This window comes from Gobius niger, assembly GCF_951799975.1.
Source record: "Gobius niger genome assembly, chromosome: 5".
Classification (NCBI taxonomy): domain Eukaryota; kingdom Metazoa; phylum Chordata; class Actinopteri; order Gobiiformes; family Gobiidae; genus Gobius; species Gobius niger.
This window is the reverse complement of record NC_136856.1, coordinates 20,351,232-20,366,251: the sequence shown is the minus strand read 5'-3', so window position 1 is coordinate 20,366,251 and position 15,020 is coordinate 20,351,232. Positions and strand designations below refer to the sequence as shown.

The window sequence follows — 15,020 nt, the reverse complement described above, 5'->3', positions numbered from 1 at the left end:
ATCCCAGGAACAACTGCAGTTGTATTTTTAAGTAGCACTTTTGAGTTGACCAACTGTATTAGAGTATATGACTTGCTGTCACTACTAAGCGGCACTGCACAGGGGTTTGGAGACGAAGCACAGGCGTGGATGGGAGAGGAACAGTGCTGTACAGAGAGGTGGGGAGGGGAGGGCTGTACAGGCTGCCTGGTTGCCATGGAGCCGCTCAGTCAGATGTGTGCGTTAGCTCCGCTTCTCAGCTAATTACACTGACTGCAGCGCGCGCACACAGGCAACTGAAGGCCTCCACAGTGACGTCACACACTCAGAGATACATTTATTTACACAGAGAGAAAGGTATTCACATGACTATCAATGTAAGTCTCAGTGACAATGCAGATAGACTCGTAGCTCTCCAAATCCAGTGCTTCAAATGATCTATAAATACCTGTGTTCCTGCAGATTGTCCGTCTGCTTATAAAACCCAATATAGGTCATTGTGGATTCACTATTCACATTTTCAATTATGTAATCAACCAAATCCAGGCGCCACATATGCCCACTAGAATATCTGGGCAGGGACAGATCAAGCAGATGGGAGGGGTCTGCGAGAGCAATGATGCAACTAGCCCTGCACCTACCGTTCATTCATGCAGTGTCCTTGTTTGAACACAGATCTGAGGGGTTCAAGAAAAAAAAGTCCTTCATGGTCCCATGAGCTGCTGCGGCTGTCACTTTGTACGAAAATATCGAAGTGTATCTGCCACATAGACGCTTTGAGGAATCTGAAGATCATGGCTTTTGATAGAAGAAATGCTCATGATGTTTTAGGTGGATAGATTAGACACTGTATACAGTATGATATAGTTTGACTGTGCACTGACATCATGGGTGGAGCTAAAGGGAGAGTGCCCCCACCCCCCTTGGAATTTGACTGACCATCCCATCGAGGATGGCGTAAAATGAAAAATATCTGGCTGACATGCATTTGACCTTTTTTAAAACCCCACCCCAAAACATCATCACAACTGCTGTTACTAGACATTCCCCGGACATCCTCCCATAGAAACTAATGCTGCTGGACCAGTTTCTTGTGGTTCAAAGCCAATTAACAAGCTAAATATAAACCACTACCAGCTAACTAGAGCCAAGCTTGTTTACCATCCGTCTTGTCGTTTGCCAAGAGTTTCATGAGCTGTCCTTGCTGGACATAAAAAAGCTTGTTCTGCTGCTGGAATATGGGCATTTTAACATTCTAAGTGCTACACTTAAGAAGCGTTTTGTCACTCTTAGCAGAGGCTTGGTATTTCTAACCTGGTAAACCACACCCACTTCTTTTCTGCGCGAAAGAAGGTGGATCTGGACACACGCGGTAAACAAGTGACTGATTGCCGGCTGAGGCCGAACCATTCACGACCGTCACAGTGAATTGACAAGGTTACGTCACTCGCTGCGCCACTGTGTTGTAGTTCAATCAACAGTGACACGTGCAGACGTTATTAGCCAAAACTAATCATGGGTGAAGTAGTTGAGGATTTTGCCTCTGCGTTCTCGTCAGGCTATATTCATTTCATAGTTTGTGAATTGGACTACAGCTGCCTGTCGTCACGTCCGCTAATTGCTGATTGGTTTATTTCACTGACAATCTGTGCGCATTAGGCCCGCCCGTTCAAACCGCTCCAATTGCTCTGTTACCAGACTAACTTCCCTGTGTGGAATGGACAGGGAATAGTATGGCAGAACCAGGCAATGGTATTTCAGCCGTGGGTGGATTTGTCATTGTCACTGCACTGATTGCACACGGGACACACAGCTTAAATATACTATGTCTACACTGTTGCCCCGCTGAGCCACAGCCACGTGGGGGAGACAAAGCCACTGCAGCTTCCCGTCAGCCAGCAGCTGGGACTGTCTGTGGGGAGACCCCAGACTGGCCATATTTTAATCAATACTGGACATAAGAAGACAACTTACCCGATGGTGCAAGAACATTACTTGTCCACACGACGGTGCCGGTTGCATTTAAGTTAGCTCCAGGGATATTTCATGACACTGGCGCTAATAGTTGAAGTGTCCTCTTTGTTGCATGTTTTCAATATATTCCTCCACTGCACATTGTAACCCATTTTGCCTCAATCTAGATGATATTGCACCAAAAAAAGAGTCCCCCATCATACGAGATGCAAACATTGGCTAAGGGGGCGGGGCTTTTGTACGTTTGTATCTCCATTGACCCATACAAACCTTTTAAAATCAAACAATACAAAAGGTTTTATATGGAAAACTTGTGTGTTTAGCATTACTCATCAAAATATTCCATAAAAATCTAAGGATAGAAGTTTATATTTGTCTTTTGCAATCTGATAGAGGAAGGATCAACATTATGTGTTTGTTTAGACCCAATAATGGTTATTAGCTTTTAAGTTCTTAAAACAGTTCATGTGTGTGATGAAACGTCTATCTGATCTCTTGTCTCACATGTCCTCAAAGTGTGGCGTCAGTATATTGGTGCCCTGTATTACAATATTACAGAAGCTTGTATTTCTGTTGTATCCATATTGTAGTTTTTTATTATTTTAACAGCTCCTGTGTGGCAGAATTGTAGGGAAAAGCTTATGAATGGATGTACAGTATGTAGCATGTGGGTGCTTCTGAGCAGAGCTCTAGAACTGTGTGAAGCCATGACAGGAGAGCGATATGCACTGCATTAAGGCATGTGGCAAGTGTCTTTGTGGGTCTTGAAGTGAAAATTAGACTTATTGTTCTCATTATACAGTATATACCTGTACATACACTGCATATTATCATTAAATCTGTAGCACTTAAAGAAAAAGTAGGAGCATTGCTTCAGTCAGTACCTGTGAATGCAAGGTGCTGCTGATATTAATTTTGTCCAAATCAAGCAGTATTCAAATCATCAAGAAACTTCTAAAATAAATCTTTGTGGGGAAAGACTTGAGAAAGAGGTTTACATGATAGAAAACTGCTCCACTGAGTACATCTGATTACAAATATTAGTGGTGTTTTAAAATATAGTGTGTAATGTATTAGGATTATGCTGGAAATTGATGCATTACTATATGAGATGACAGGCCATAAAATGGATAAGCTTCTATGGCAAATTAATATATAAATGTAATAAAGCTGCATTTTTATCCAGTGTCGAAAACGTCAAAATGGCAGCTGTTGCTTGTGTTGGGCTTGTGCCTCAGCAGTGTCACCGACTCCCGACTTAGGATTCAAAACACTAAAGAGAGCGAACGCAAGCATATCAGCTCTTAGCAACAAGGATAGCAACTAGTCAAGAGCTGTGAGGTAACGTGCTGCAGTGACCTCTGATGTGCACAAACGGGATGGGGGGAGAGCTTTGCACATGCTACATGTGCTAACTTCCAGGGGAGAATCTACTCTTCCTGATTGAGTCCCGTCTTTGTCGGTGCTCTGTGATTGATGGGAAGCATTGCAGCTAAATGGTAATCTGTATGATGTGCAAATGAGCCTGACCAGTAATACTCTGACAAGGCAATACAGCATTTGGTATAAATTATTCACCAAAACAATATTCAAGCTTACTTGAATTGCTTCATGGTCCTGGTGCTAACTGTAGCATCAACATATACGGATGCACAAAACCTAATTACACATCACTACCTTGCCATAGCCAGGCGGCAAAAGGCCCCAAGATGGTGATGCAATAAATGTCTATGTTCACTTTGATTTTGGGAGGGAGACGTCGTTGTCAATTAAATGAATACATTTTTCAGCAAACAGCAGAAACTTATCAAATATTATCTAATGTTATTTGTCCTAATTACACGTTAACTGTATCACACATGAAACAGTGTCATGATTAATCCCGCTCCTCTGAGTCCTTGAGGTCCCTCTTGAGTGTCTCGCTCTGAAAGCATGTTACATTAAGTACTTTTCCCATGCGCGATAGTGAAGGTCAAACTGTCCAGCTCATTTGGAGCTGCACAGCATGACAGGGAGGTAAGCCAAGCCAGAGAATGCTTTTGTGATATTACGTGCAGATGAAGAGGGGAGGCGACTGACAGCTGTGACGGGCTATTAATTACGCGTCTATGCATGTGTCGGGAGGCTATCGTTGGGCAACAGTCAGATCATTCAGAAACAAGGAAAAAAAAAAAAACTTAACTGTTTTGAGCTAATTGTGGATGAAGTTATTGGTAGTTGCTTCTTGCGTACAGTGAATGTTCAGATCCTTTTGCTGTTGTAACAAGAGAGAAAGAGCTGTTGACCTTTTGCGCTATGGGATTTTATTACTTCTCATTATTTTGTCTTTGTCGCAGAGTAAGGACACATCATTGAGTTTGTATAGAAGCTGAGCTCTTAGTCTTTGCTTCATGATCAGCCTTCTTCATTCGTCTGTCACCCTGACTCTTCTGTCTTCCATTTTGCGAAGAGGCCACAGCGTGAATGTGATGTTGGTTGCATGGTAATTGAGTAGGTATTGATTGGACTGCAGCGTGGCATACAGGAAGCCAATGAGAGCCGGAGGATCTGAGCAGGAGCACTGCCTACATCCCACATTCAGCAAGAAAAGAGTAAATGAAGCTGTTTAGATAGGAGAAGAGCATCATGGCCCCCCAGTGAGCCCTGTCTAACGGAGCCTGTGTGTATCATGTGACAGTCATATTTCACTGCCGTGTCACTACTGGATGTGAAGAGGCATGTCGAGGCACCTGCAGGGAGCCACTACCTTGGAAGAGGGATGGCAAAGTTGTGTGTTGCAATGTGTTCTGCATTGCAAAATGTCAGAAGAAAATGATGCTTCATTTTTTTATTATTTATATTAGGATGATTTTTTTGTAAACTATTGTAATTTGGTTAGTGTATGGGCCAATGTATTTAGGGATTTAACAAACTCAATATTGTATAACTTCAGATATCGCATAACATGATTTAAGCTCAATGTATTGCACAAATTGATTGGTCAAAGCGTTCATTACAGCTTGTATTTTATTTGAAACCTTTTCATTATGTAAAGGTAAGCAAATGTGTTGCTGATCTGCTGCACATGTGGCAGAACAATTTTAAGTCCTCTTAGGTTTGAGTTTAGGCTCTGACAATTTGCTGAATGTCTCTTCCTGCTCTTTAAAGCCTTTCACTCTGTGCGGCCTGGTCAGATAAAGCCAATGAGGAGAAGCATCCTTTAAAAATAGTTAAACTAAAGCACCTGTGAGAACTGCTAAAGTGGCTCAGAACAACGAGCTAATCCAGGCCTGTGCAACAGCACAGCAGCAGAACTGCGGTAAAAACCTCAGAGGTGAAGGAGGGGGAGGTGACTATAAGCCTGCTGGCCAGTACTGTGCAGCATTGTTGCCATGGGAGCACATTGATTATTTAACAATTTGGATGAAGCTTGTGCCCTGCACTTGCCAAGGTTCAGTTGTAGCTTCACTGTCCCAAGGGCTGACAGGCAAGTGTGATGTGGTGCAATAGTGTCAGTGGGACACTTGAGAGATCAGTAACAGACAGTGTCAATGTCATAGAAGAGAAAAGACATGGATTGTCTCATAAAGAAGTATACAGACAGATGGACAGTAAACTGACTGAGACAAAGAAGTTTTTCATCACTCCTCTTGGTCAGTAGCACTTGTAATGTTCACTTGCTGAGTGAGCAGTCTGGCTCACTGGCATCGACTGGAGAATGGCTTCATGTCATTACTTTACACATAATTATATGTGTTATTTACCCTACATGTACTGTACAAATACTAAACTCTCTAAAGGTGTGGATGGATGTGTTGCCAAATAAATCTAGTTTTCTGCACTGATGCATGGGTTGCGTGATGTCTGAATCAGATTGAAAGAAAAGCAAGTTTGCTCATTTTTGCTCTCAATTCTTTGACCAGGTTGTTCATTTACAATGTGATTGAGGGCCAGAATTAATTGTTTGATCTGGCATTTTCCTGTTTCTTTTCAATGTGCCTCACTTGTCTGATTGGTTTACATTAGTGTAGAAAGATTCTCGCCTTTGCATACATTTTAATGTGTAATTTTGTTTAGTTGCAAGTCAGCTATTTGCAGCCTTCTTTTTGTACTCTATGGTGTGCACCTCACCTTCTGAGTCTTTAGTCCACTAACCTACATTCCCCTCAGTCCCAGACCTAGTAACTTCATAACAATCTCTATTTGTTTCTATCTTGTCAAGTGATATCTTTTCCCAGTGAGATTGCAATTTCCTTTTGGACAATGGGTCCAAACAGGAAACCAAGAAGAAGTACTTAATCCTGACTAATCCAAGTTACCTGAGTCAATTGCTATACTCATGCTGAGATTACTGGGCCAGTGAGATTATAATCCATTTTTGTTTGCTCGTTATGAGAGATTCTGATAGAGGGATTACACTCAAATCCCTGACTGGGATAATATTGCTGTTTTCTTCATCTCATGGGCTTTTACCGGTAGACTGGCAGATCCTATGGGGCTGTGAGATTACTACACTGGTGGGACAGGTGTGTTTATATGTTCATGGCTTCATAGTGAATGTGCAGTTAGGGCAAGATGATTGTGACATTGTAACAGTATAATCCTCCTGAATAGGGTTTAGTTAAATTACAATGAGCAAGTTTATGAATAAAGGGTAAGCACAGAAAGGTTGCACTCACGGCCAATATGTGCATTATCAAGTATGATTGCTGCTAAAACGTGTAATTATGTCAATAATTACCTCTACTTAGCAAACTGTAAATGCTTCAAAACGAGCTATAAAACGTCCTCTGGGTGCCTATATTGCCTTTATTTGTTTAGCCATGTTTTAAACATAAATGTTGGAACCTGAGGTACGGTGGTCCCACAGTTAGCTCTCAGGCCTCATTGCAAAAAACAACATGTACAATAGCTTAACCTCAGGACCTGGGACCTTCCTGAAAATGAGATTCTGATTTTCAGTGGGACTCTACTGGATAGATGAAGGACAAATTAACATTTAGCTCTGCTGCTGTTACTTTCCCAGAACAATACAGTGGCGTGAGAGTGAAAAAGTATACCCTTGAAGCGTCTAAACATAAATACAAACTAGCATCTTTCAGTACCTGCAGATTACACATACACCACTGTGGGCGTAAACACATCTGCCTAAAGTAATAACTTATGGTGTTTATACATTTATAAAACAAGATTAGATAGCTACTTTACTAAATTATAAACACATATACCACATCTGCAAAAATACTGTGAAGTCTGGGAGTTGTATTGCCACCTGTCCCACAGATGTGGGGGGAAAATGTGTATTGGCTTCTTGGACACAGATTGTATCTGTCTACTCTGACACAGGGGTGAGAAGGTGAGGACACAAGTGACAGTTAGTGATTTTTCCCTCCATTGTTGGACATAAGGAAACATAAGGGCCTGAAGCAGCACTGTCAGCATTCCCTCTCCCAGTCTGTTCAGTCCAATCAATAATAAGTGGATTATCAGTGTGCATAATAAGAGCTATGCAATCAAACACAACCAGTGTGGCTTTGTACTTGGTACAGTATCATCGAACATGGACAGCCATGTATGTCTAAAAGCACATGATTAAAGAAGAATATTATTTACTGAATGTTTCTATACCAGTTTTTTATGATTAGAGCATATATTGCCAGAGAATATTGACTCTTTCTTTTTATGTGTTTTTTTGTGTGTAGGATTATAATTGGTGCATTTGTTGTGTGCTATATTGACCTCTATATTCGGCAAGCTGCTCCAGACCCCAGGGCTGAAGTGGTCCAGGGCTGGAGCTGTTTGGACCCCCCTTTGGAGTGGAGCGGTTCACTTTTGGCTGTTGCTTGTACAGGTAGAAGGTTGTAGCGCAGTGAAGGTTAGCACAGTCAGCCTCTAAAACACATGTTGTTTGTTTTATGAGGTGACTCCAGGATGCCAGTGTAGGGCTCTTAATGAGCATCGGTCTCTGTGCCCCAGTCCTCATTCGCGACTGTCACACCTTTATCCCGCCTCAGCCCTGTTCCCATGGCGTCTCAGTGCTGCGAGCCTCACACTCTCATAATATGTATCTCTTCATATTCACAGGCTAACCCTCCCCCCATCATCGTCAACGCAGACTCACTAGATGCAGGCCCTTATGTAAGTATCTGTTCTCTGGCTGTCTCTGTACAGTATACGTCTCTCCCGCTCACAGTCCCTCAGCAGCCGTGCATTCGTGTGTGCTCTACATGTTTGTGTGTAACGGGCCACGTGTCATGTGGACACACAACTTCTTTTTCATTTATGAAACTATATAGGGCTGCTTTTTATCAAAACATATACATGTGGAGGAAGTGGGTCAACACTGTCTATTGATCCAACAATTTGGGGATTTTGTTTGGTCATAATTGTGCCTGTTGTACTTTCATTCAGTTTTAATTTAAGTTGTTTGTTTGTTTTTATACAGGTCAATGGAAGTGATGGGATGTATAAATATGAAGAGATTATTCTAGAAAGGGTAAGTCTTTTAATTGTTTGCTCCTTGCTCATCAAAATTGTATTATTGCTTTCAACTCGCTTGGTGTTTCTCTCCACTAGGTGGTAGTAAGTAGCTTCATATTTTTTTCTTACGACATGGACAAAAAATGCTTCTATCATATTGTTTGTTAGAGAGAGGCAACTGTTACACGGAGACCATAATAGTATGTAATGTGTGATGTCTCATAAGAATGAGCATAGAGTAAGGCCACTGAGGCATAGCGTTTTATATAATCCTTCCTCATGCACATGTCATCAGCAGACGCCACAAATATGAAGTGCTGTTCTCTTCAATTGTTCAGCAGGCACCACTGCACTTGTCAGCTGTGTTTCAGCTTGTAGTAAAGCTATACAGTGTGGCTCTCATTATTCCTCCCACACTCTGAATCTGCAATAGATGTGCAACATACTCTGACCTCTGCTGTTTAGTGGTATCCAAGCATGCAGCGAAATAAACACAGCTAAGTCACACAAATGCAGCATCTGTGTGTAGCATATAGTGGTAGGGTCCAGTATACTTCAGAGCCTCTCAGTGGAAGCTTTCAGTCTGTGTCTGTCCTAATTTGTTTCGACTGTTGCTCATTAATTATAGAAAATAATAAAGTGAAGTCTTTTCTCAGCTGTCTTGTTTGCTGCCTGTCTCTGTGGCCAGGACTGTCAGATGCCCTGTATCCTGCATGCAGCACATCCACATGGCTGTGTTTATTTGCAGGGACAGGAAAGATAGGAGCATCTGTCTCCTCAGAGTGAGAACTTATGTACCATCCATCTGACTTTTCATTAGAAATTCTCTGTGGGACAGTTCAGCAACTCACAATTTAAAAAAAGAAAGTGACTTTATGGCACAGAGTGGTCTTTACTAATGGATTAGTTATGTTTGGTTCAATCATTTATGGATACCCAGGGATATGCAAAAGCTATGAAGTTTTAGTTTTTAGTCTCAATTTATTGTTGAGCAGGAAAATGATTAACATGGGGTCCTTGCTTTTATGCTTTGTTGTGTGTATTTTAATCAAAATATCCATTTTAATATATTTGCAGGGAAATTCTGGCTTGGGATTTAGCATTGCTGGAGGCATAGATAATCCTCACATTCCCGATGATCCTGGAATTTTTATTACAAAGATCATTCCTGGAGGAGCTGCTGCTATGGATGGAAGACTGGGGTAAGTTTTTAATTCAAAATTTTAATTCCCATGTTTTCAAACATCCTCTTAAATTCAGCTCCTTTTTAAACCCTCAACAGATCAATCATGCTTTACTTTACAACACCGTAATAACTTACAAGATTAGGTTAGGTTTCTTTATTGGCACCCGTAGGTAAACTAGAGTGCTGTGCAAGAGAGGCACGGTGGCACCGTGGTTAGCACTCGTGCTTCACAGCAAGAAGGTTCCGGGCTCGATTTCCACCTGGACAGGACCTTTCTGTGAGGAGTTTGCACGTTTTCCCCATGTCTGCGTAGGTTTCCTCCAGGTGCCCTGATTCCCCCCCACCACTAAAAAGGACTCCCCTATAAAGAGATTCTTAATCTCAGTCTTTAATAAATAAAAAGAGAGAGGCTTCTCATAACACACATAACTGTTGTAGTAATAATAATAGCATGCCCACTTGGCCTCACAGCGGAGATCTTATGGAAATTTCCATTTTATAACCAGGAGCATTAGCCATGTTTCCTGTAATTAACTGTCTTTCTAAGCTTTGAGATATAGGGTTAAGGTATTCTTAATCATCCTCTGCCTTTAATCCATCTCTCAGTGCCCCTGGGGAAACCTGTCAGTGGGTAGCTGCAATACAGCACCCAGGGACTTGTCAGTTTCTTGATCAGGAGTACCTACCTGGAGGATTAGCTAAATGTGCAAGTGGTGATTTTTTTGGGTGAAACCAGAGCACACGCAATGAACATAAACTCCAAAGAGAACACAGGGCCTGGGAATCAGACTCAGATAAGGCAATCGTGCTGCCATGCTGGCTTTGGGTTAGGTTTAAATGAATTACACATCATAAAATAAAATAGGTGTGTGCCCTCTTTCCATTCTATTAGAATATTCTATTACATCTTATAAATAATAATTTATTAGCATGTGTGTAATCTATATGTATAAATGCCATGCTCTTACACTTAGGCACCATACTTTTTTATCCTAGTACTCGGCTGATATTGTGCTTTAAAGCTAAGTGCTACCCACTAAGCCCAAGTGACATCTTTTTTATGTGTCATGACTACATAGTTAAGCAGTTTTAGTTGTAACTATCTGAGTGTTCTCTGTGCAGAGTGAATGATTGTGTGCTGCGTGTGAACGATGTGGACGTCTCGGAGGTGGTGCACAGTCGTGCTGTGGAGGCGCTGAAGGAGGCGGGGCCAGTCGTGAGGTTGCTGGTGCGTCGGAGACAAGCTCCACCTGAGACTATCCTGGAAGTCAATTTGCTCAAAGGGCCCAAAGGTATTAACAGTGCAAACATGATAAAGTGCATGTGGTGTCTCCTATCTAGTGCTAAATGATGTCTTTTGTTCATATGTTAAAGGTCTTGGATTTAGCATTGCTGGCGGAATCGGTAATCAACACATTCCTGGCGACAACAGCATCTACATTACAAAGATTATTGAAGGAGGAGCTGCCCAAAAGGATGGACGCTTGCAAACTGGAGACCGTCTGTTGGCTGTATGAAAATTTTGACATTTTGGCAATCAAAAAACTGTAATACAGTAGCTTCCCTGTAGCCAGCACTAAAATGGATTGGTACGACTAAACCAAAGACATAAGACACAACTTCATTACAGACGTTAGAGTTTCTGCGTCGCATCAAACAGTAGATAAGAAATGCCTGCTGACTGTGTATTTGCATTTTAGTTTTGTGACTCTAATGATGATTCAAAATAGGACTTTTTGTTTCCTTTGTGTGGTTATGGCAGGCTATTACCATATACCAGAGGTGCAAAATCACACTTGACTGACATTTTGGGCTGTATTGCTGCATTAATCATCAGAAACACATCAGAAATCCTGACAAACCTCTACCCACTGACGGCGACCCATATTAATTCTGTAAAACACAGAACACAACATATAAAGCTGTCTCCTAGCTGTAGAAATGAAATACGTGTCCTTATGATTCATTATTATGTTGGCTGGTGTAATGGACAGTGTTGTCATTGAAATCCTTATTTTTACCACCTCCTCTTGCCAATCAGGTGAACAACATTGTCCTGCAAGACGTGCGTCATGAGGAGGCAGTGGCAGCGCTCAAAAACACCTCTGATATGGTTTATCTCAAGGTGGCCAAACCCGGACCTGTACATCTGAATGACATGTATGCTCCTCCAGACTATTCCAGCAGTACGTATCTATGCCTTCCTATTACTTGGCTTCAGCTCATCGTCATCTTTGGGTACCATTTCCATGTACAATTTACAATGTGAGCACCCGTTTCTTTTTAGTCCTTCAATTTTAGAAACATGATGTGTTCTCTCCCAAAATTCAACACCCACTTAGTGTATATGGGTGTGTGTCTGGCCACACATTCCTCTCAACAACGACTTTCTCATCCTCCCACTGAGAGCTCACAGTTTCTCACATCCCACCTGCTTCTTAGAGCCATACAGTGAAGTTGCAGCACGTCAAATGTCCACAGCTACAGCTATTTGCTGTAATACAAGCCTGTAGCTATGGTTTAGATTTTTTTCAGTTGCTGCATTGGTTTACCCATTTGGGGTCTTCGTTTGTGGGTCTACATTGAAAAATAACAAGATATGTTTTAGTATATGAACCTTTTCGTGTTGTGCAGCGTTGTAATCATTCTTTTTTCCCTCTACTGGTCTGGCCCTCCCTCCAGCCTTCCCCGCTATGGTAGACAACCACGTCAGTCACAACTACATGGGTGCAATGGAGCCCAAGCCAGTGTACCCACCTTCCCAGGTCACCCCATCCAGGTACTCACCAGTCCCCCGGCACATGATGGGAGAAGAAGACTTCACAAGGTAAGTTGAGTTGTAGTGAACAGTTTAAGGTTAAGGCCGGAGTACATTTTGGCTTTTAGTTATTCTCTGTCTCCATTTGGGTCCACTTTGGACTATAACCCTGCAGTATAAAAGCTACTGTGTGGAGCAGATCTGTTCGTTTGATTATTTTTAGCCTCAGAGAATGGTGGCAGTACTTAAATTGCTGTGTGCAAAGAAAAGGCTTTTTAGAGAGTCCTTGTGTAACTCTTTCTAATTGTTATGACTTTGTTGTAAACTTTGATCTTCAAACCAAGTACTGGATCAGAAGTGGCATTCATAGAGACTTGACTGGAAGATCCCATGAGGCTTGAGTCATTTTAACCCACAGCTCTAGGGAGGAGATTCTATCCCACTTGTGTTTTGTGTGTGTGGATGCATGCAGGCTTTGTGTACTCAAGTATGCCTTGTTGACACTCGAATGTCCTTGTGCTAGCTGTCCTTGTCATGTTTGTATGTACATTGTACTGTATGTCAATTCTTTGTCGGTGTCTTTTTTCTGTCCAACACTGTCCAGTTTACTGTAATTCCTGTACCCACAGCAATGCTGAACCTATTTACAGTGTCATCCACAAACCTGGGGACAGCAAGGTGCCCCAGGCCCTCTACAGAAGCTTGTGTTCCTCCCCTGCTCCTTTGTGCCAAGGTCCTGTCCCCTTCTCTGGCAGGTACTAACCTAGTCCCTCATGTCTTGCTTAGATAAACTTCCGACTAGTATTTTTTCAACTGCAGTGTAGGCATCAGCCTTAATCACGTCTAAAAATCATTGAAGATATTTCTTTCAGCTGGTCGCAATGTAATTTTCAGTCAAATGATATCGTGTCCCCCCTAGTATTGAATATCAATTTATAGATGGATCCCAAAATGAATACATTAGAACACTAAAAACAGAGATGAGGGAAGGGATGCTGGCAATGTGCATTTTGATTTTAATTTCACCTTTCAGTCATTTATGTTTGCCTGTTTCTGTGCAACATTCTGCCCTGCATTCTTGTGCTGACAGCTTGCTGCTGTTTCTTACGCTATGACATAATTACTTTTTTCTCTCTAACAAAGTAAATCACACAAATGTAAGCTATTGACCTATTTGAGGCCAACTATAATAATAATCATCATCATCATAATATTAATAATAATCATAATCATAATAATAATTGTACTACTGATATATATTTATTGTACATTTAAATCCAGAAATGTCAGTGTACTAAGTGTTGAAGTTCAATTGCTTACACAGTACTTTGACTTTACACTTACAGTATTACTGTTGTCTTTATGGGAGCCGAATTGGATTCTTACCTGCTCTTTGTAACACATTGGCAGCACAACTCCACAGGAGAGAAGCCCAAACGGCTCCATACTCTCACAAGCTGCTCCCATCTGTCAAGAGGCACTGATCATTTTCTCTAGTTACGATGAGAAAATGTAACTAGTAGTGACTCCTAAAGGATGCTATAATATATAAGCCCTGCAAGCTTTTTACAGTTTCTCTTGTGTCCAGTTTAATTTAGTGCACTGACCTTTTTCATCCAATCCAGTGCGTCTGCCTTGCATCACCCCTGGATACATGTTTATGTGCTTAAAGAGCTGCTTTTATGTGACTTTGTGTGTTGTCCCAGAGTGTGTGTCGTCTCTGTGTGGATAAGAGCGAAGCATTCTGTACTTGCATACCTGCATGTTTAAAGGTATCTGCTAGTGACATAAATATGAGATAAATAAAGAGCTAGCTAAAGTCCTGCAGCTGAAGTAATTCATCTGAGCAATGGGAAAATCAGGTTTGCAAAGGATTGCTCTCATCTTCTCCACATAATAATGACAGTATTCACTATTCATATGCTGAACCAACACTATGACTCCAAGACTACCACCATTATGAAATTACTATTTGAATGGTCTCAAAGGCTGCCCTTATTTAGATCATCATATATATCAAATCATAATATAAAATATAAAACATTCTTTTCATAAGGTTAAGTATCCATATTCTGAAGTGCATTTTAGCAGTATATTAATCAAATCAAAAGAAAATACTGGGCTTAAAAAAATCAATAGATAAATAAATGTTCAGAGCATTTAAAGAAGACTACCTCTCATCTTTCAATTGTTTCCAATAAACAGATTAGACCTCTCATTTCCAGGACACATATAGTAAACATGAAAAGCCTGCATGCAGATACCCTTGTATTCAGTTGCATATTTTATCATTTAAAATGCACACTGAAAACAAATTGGGTAACCAATCACAAAAACAGAAAAATCCCAATTCCATATTTTTCCCTCACAGACACTTCAGGATATCAGTGAAGACACCCATACTAGGTTTCTATTTTACTCTGCAGCCAATTGACAATTCAACTGCTAAAGTAAGACTGGCTTCACATTGCACCTGTTGTCTCTAATCATCACAAAAGAGAGCCATTGTCTCTTCGGACACTGTGGCGGACAACTGGCTTGATCCCAGTCACAACAGATGAGTCTTCCTCTCCATCAGTCTGAGAGGCACATTGGCTCATTGGCTCCTAATCTCGGAGGTTATTTTCAATGGATGCCATAGTAAGCACACAGGAGCTGGATTGT

General features: G+C 41.4%; 1 protein-coding gene across 4 annotated transcripts in view; it reads left to right on the top strand.

Moving 5' to 3' along the window:
• dlg3 (discs, large homolog 3) overlaps positions 1-15,020 on the top strand; it is a 58,151-nt gene that overhangs the window by 20,491 nt on the left and 22,640 nt on the right. For 2 of the 4 annotated variants that reach the window (XM_079557329.1, XM_079557326.1), the window contains 7 exons: positions 8,017-8,070; positions 8,378-8,428; positions 9,490-9,614; positions 10,721-10,890; positions 10,973-11,109; positions 11,640-11,784; positions 12,281-12,425. In XM_079557329.1, coding sequence (XP_079413455.1) covers positions 8,017-8,070; positions 8,378-8,428; positions 9,490-9,614; positions 10,721-10,890; positions 10,973-11,109; positions 11,640-11,784; positions 12,281-12,425 — 827 coding nt within the window. Of the gene's footprint in view, positions 1-8,016; positions 8,071-8,377; positions 8,429-9,489; positions 9,615-10,720; positions 10,891-10,972; positions 11,110-11,639; positions 11,787-12,264; positions 12,426-15,020 lie in introns of all 4 variants that reach the window. The other 2 variants (XM_079557328.1, XM_079557327.1) reach the window with 2 other exon arrangements.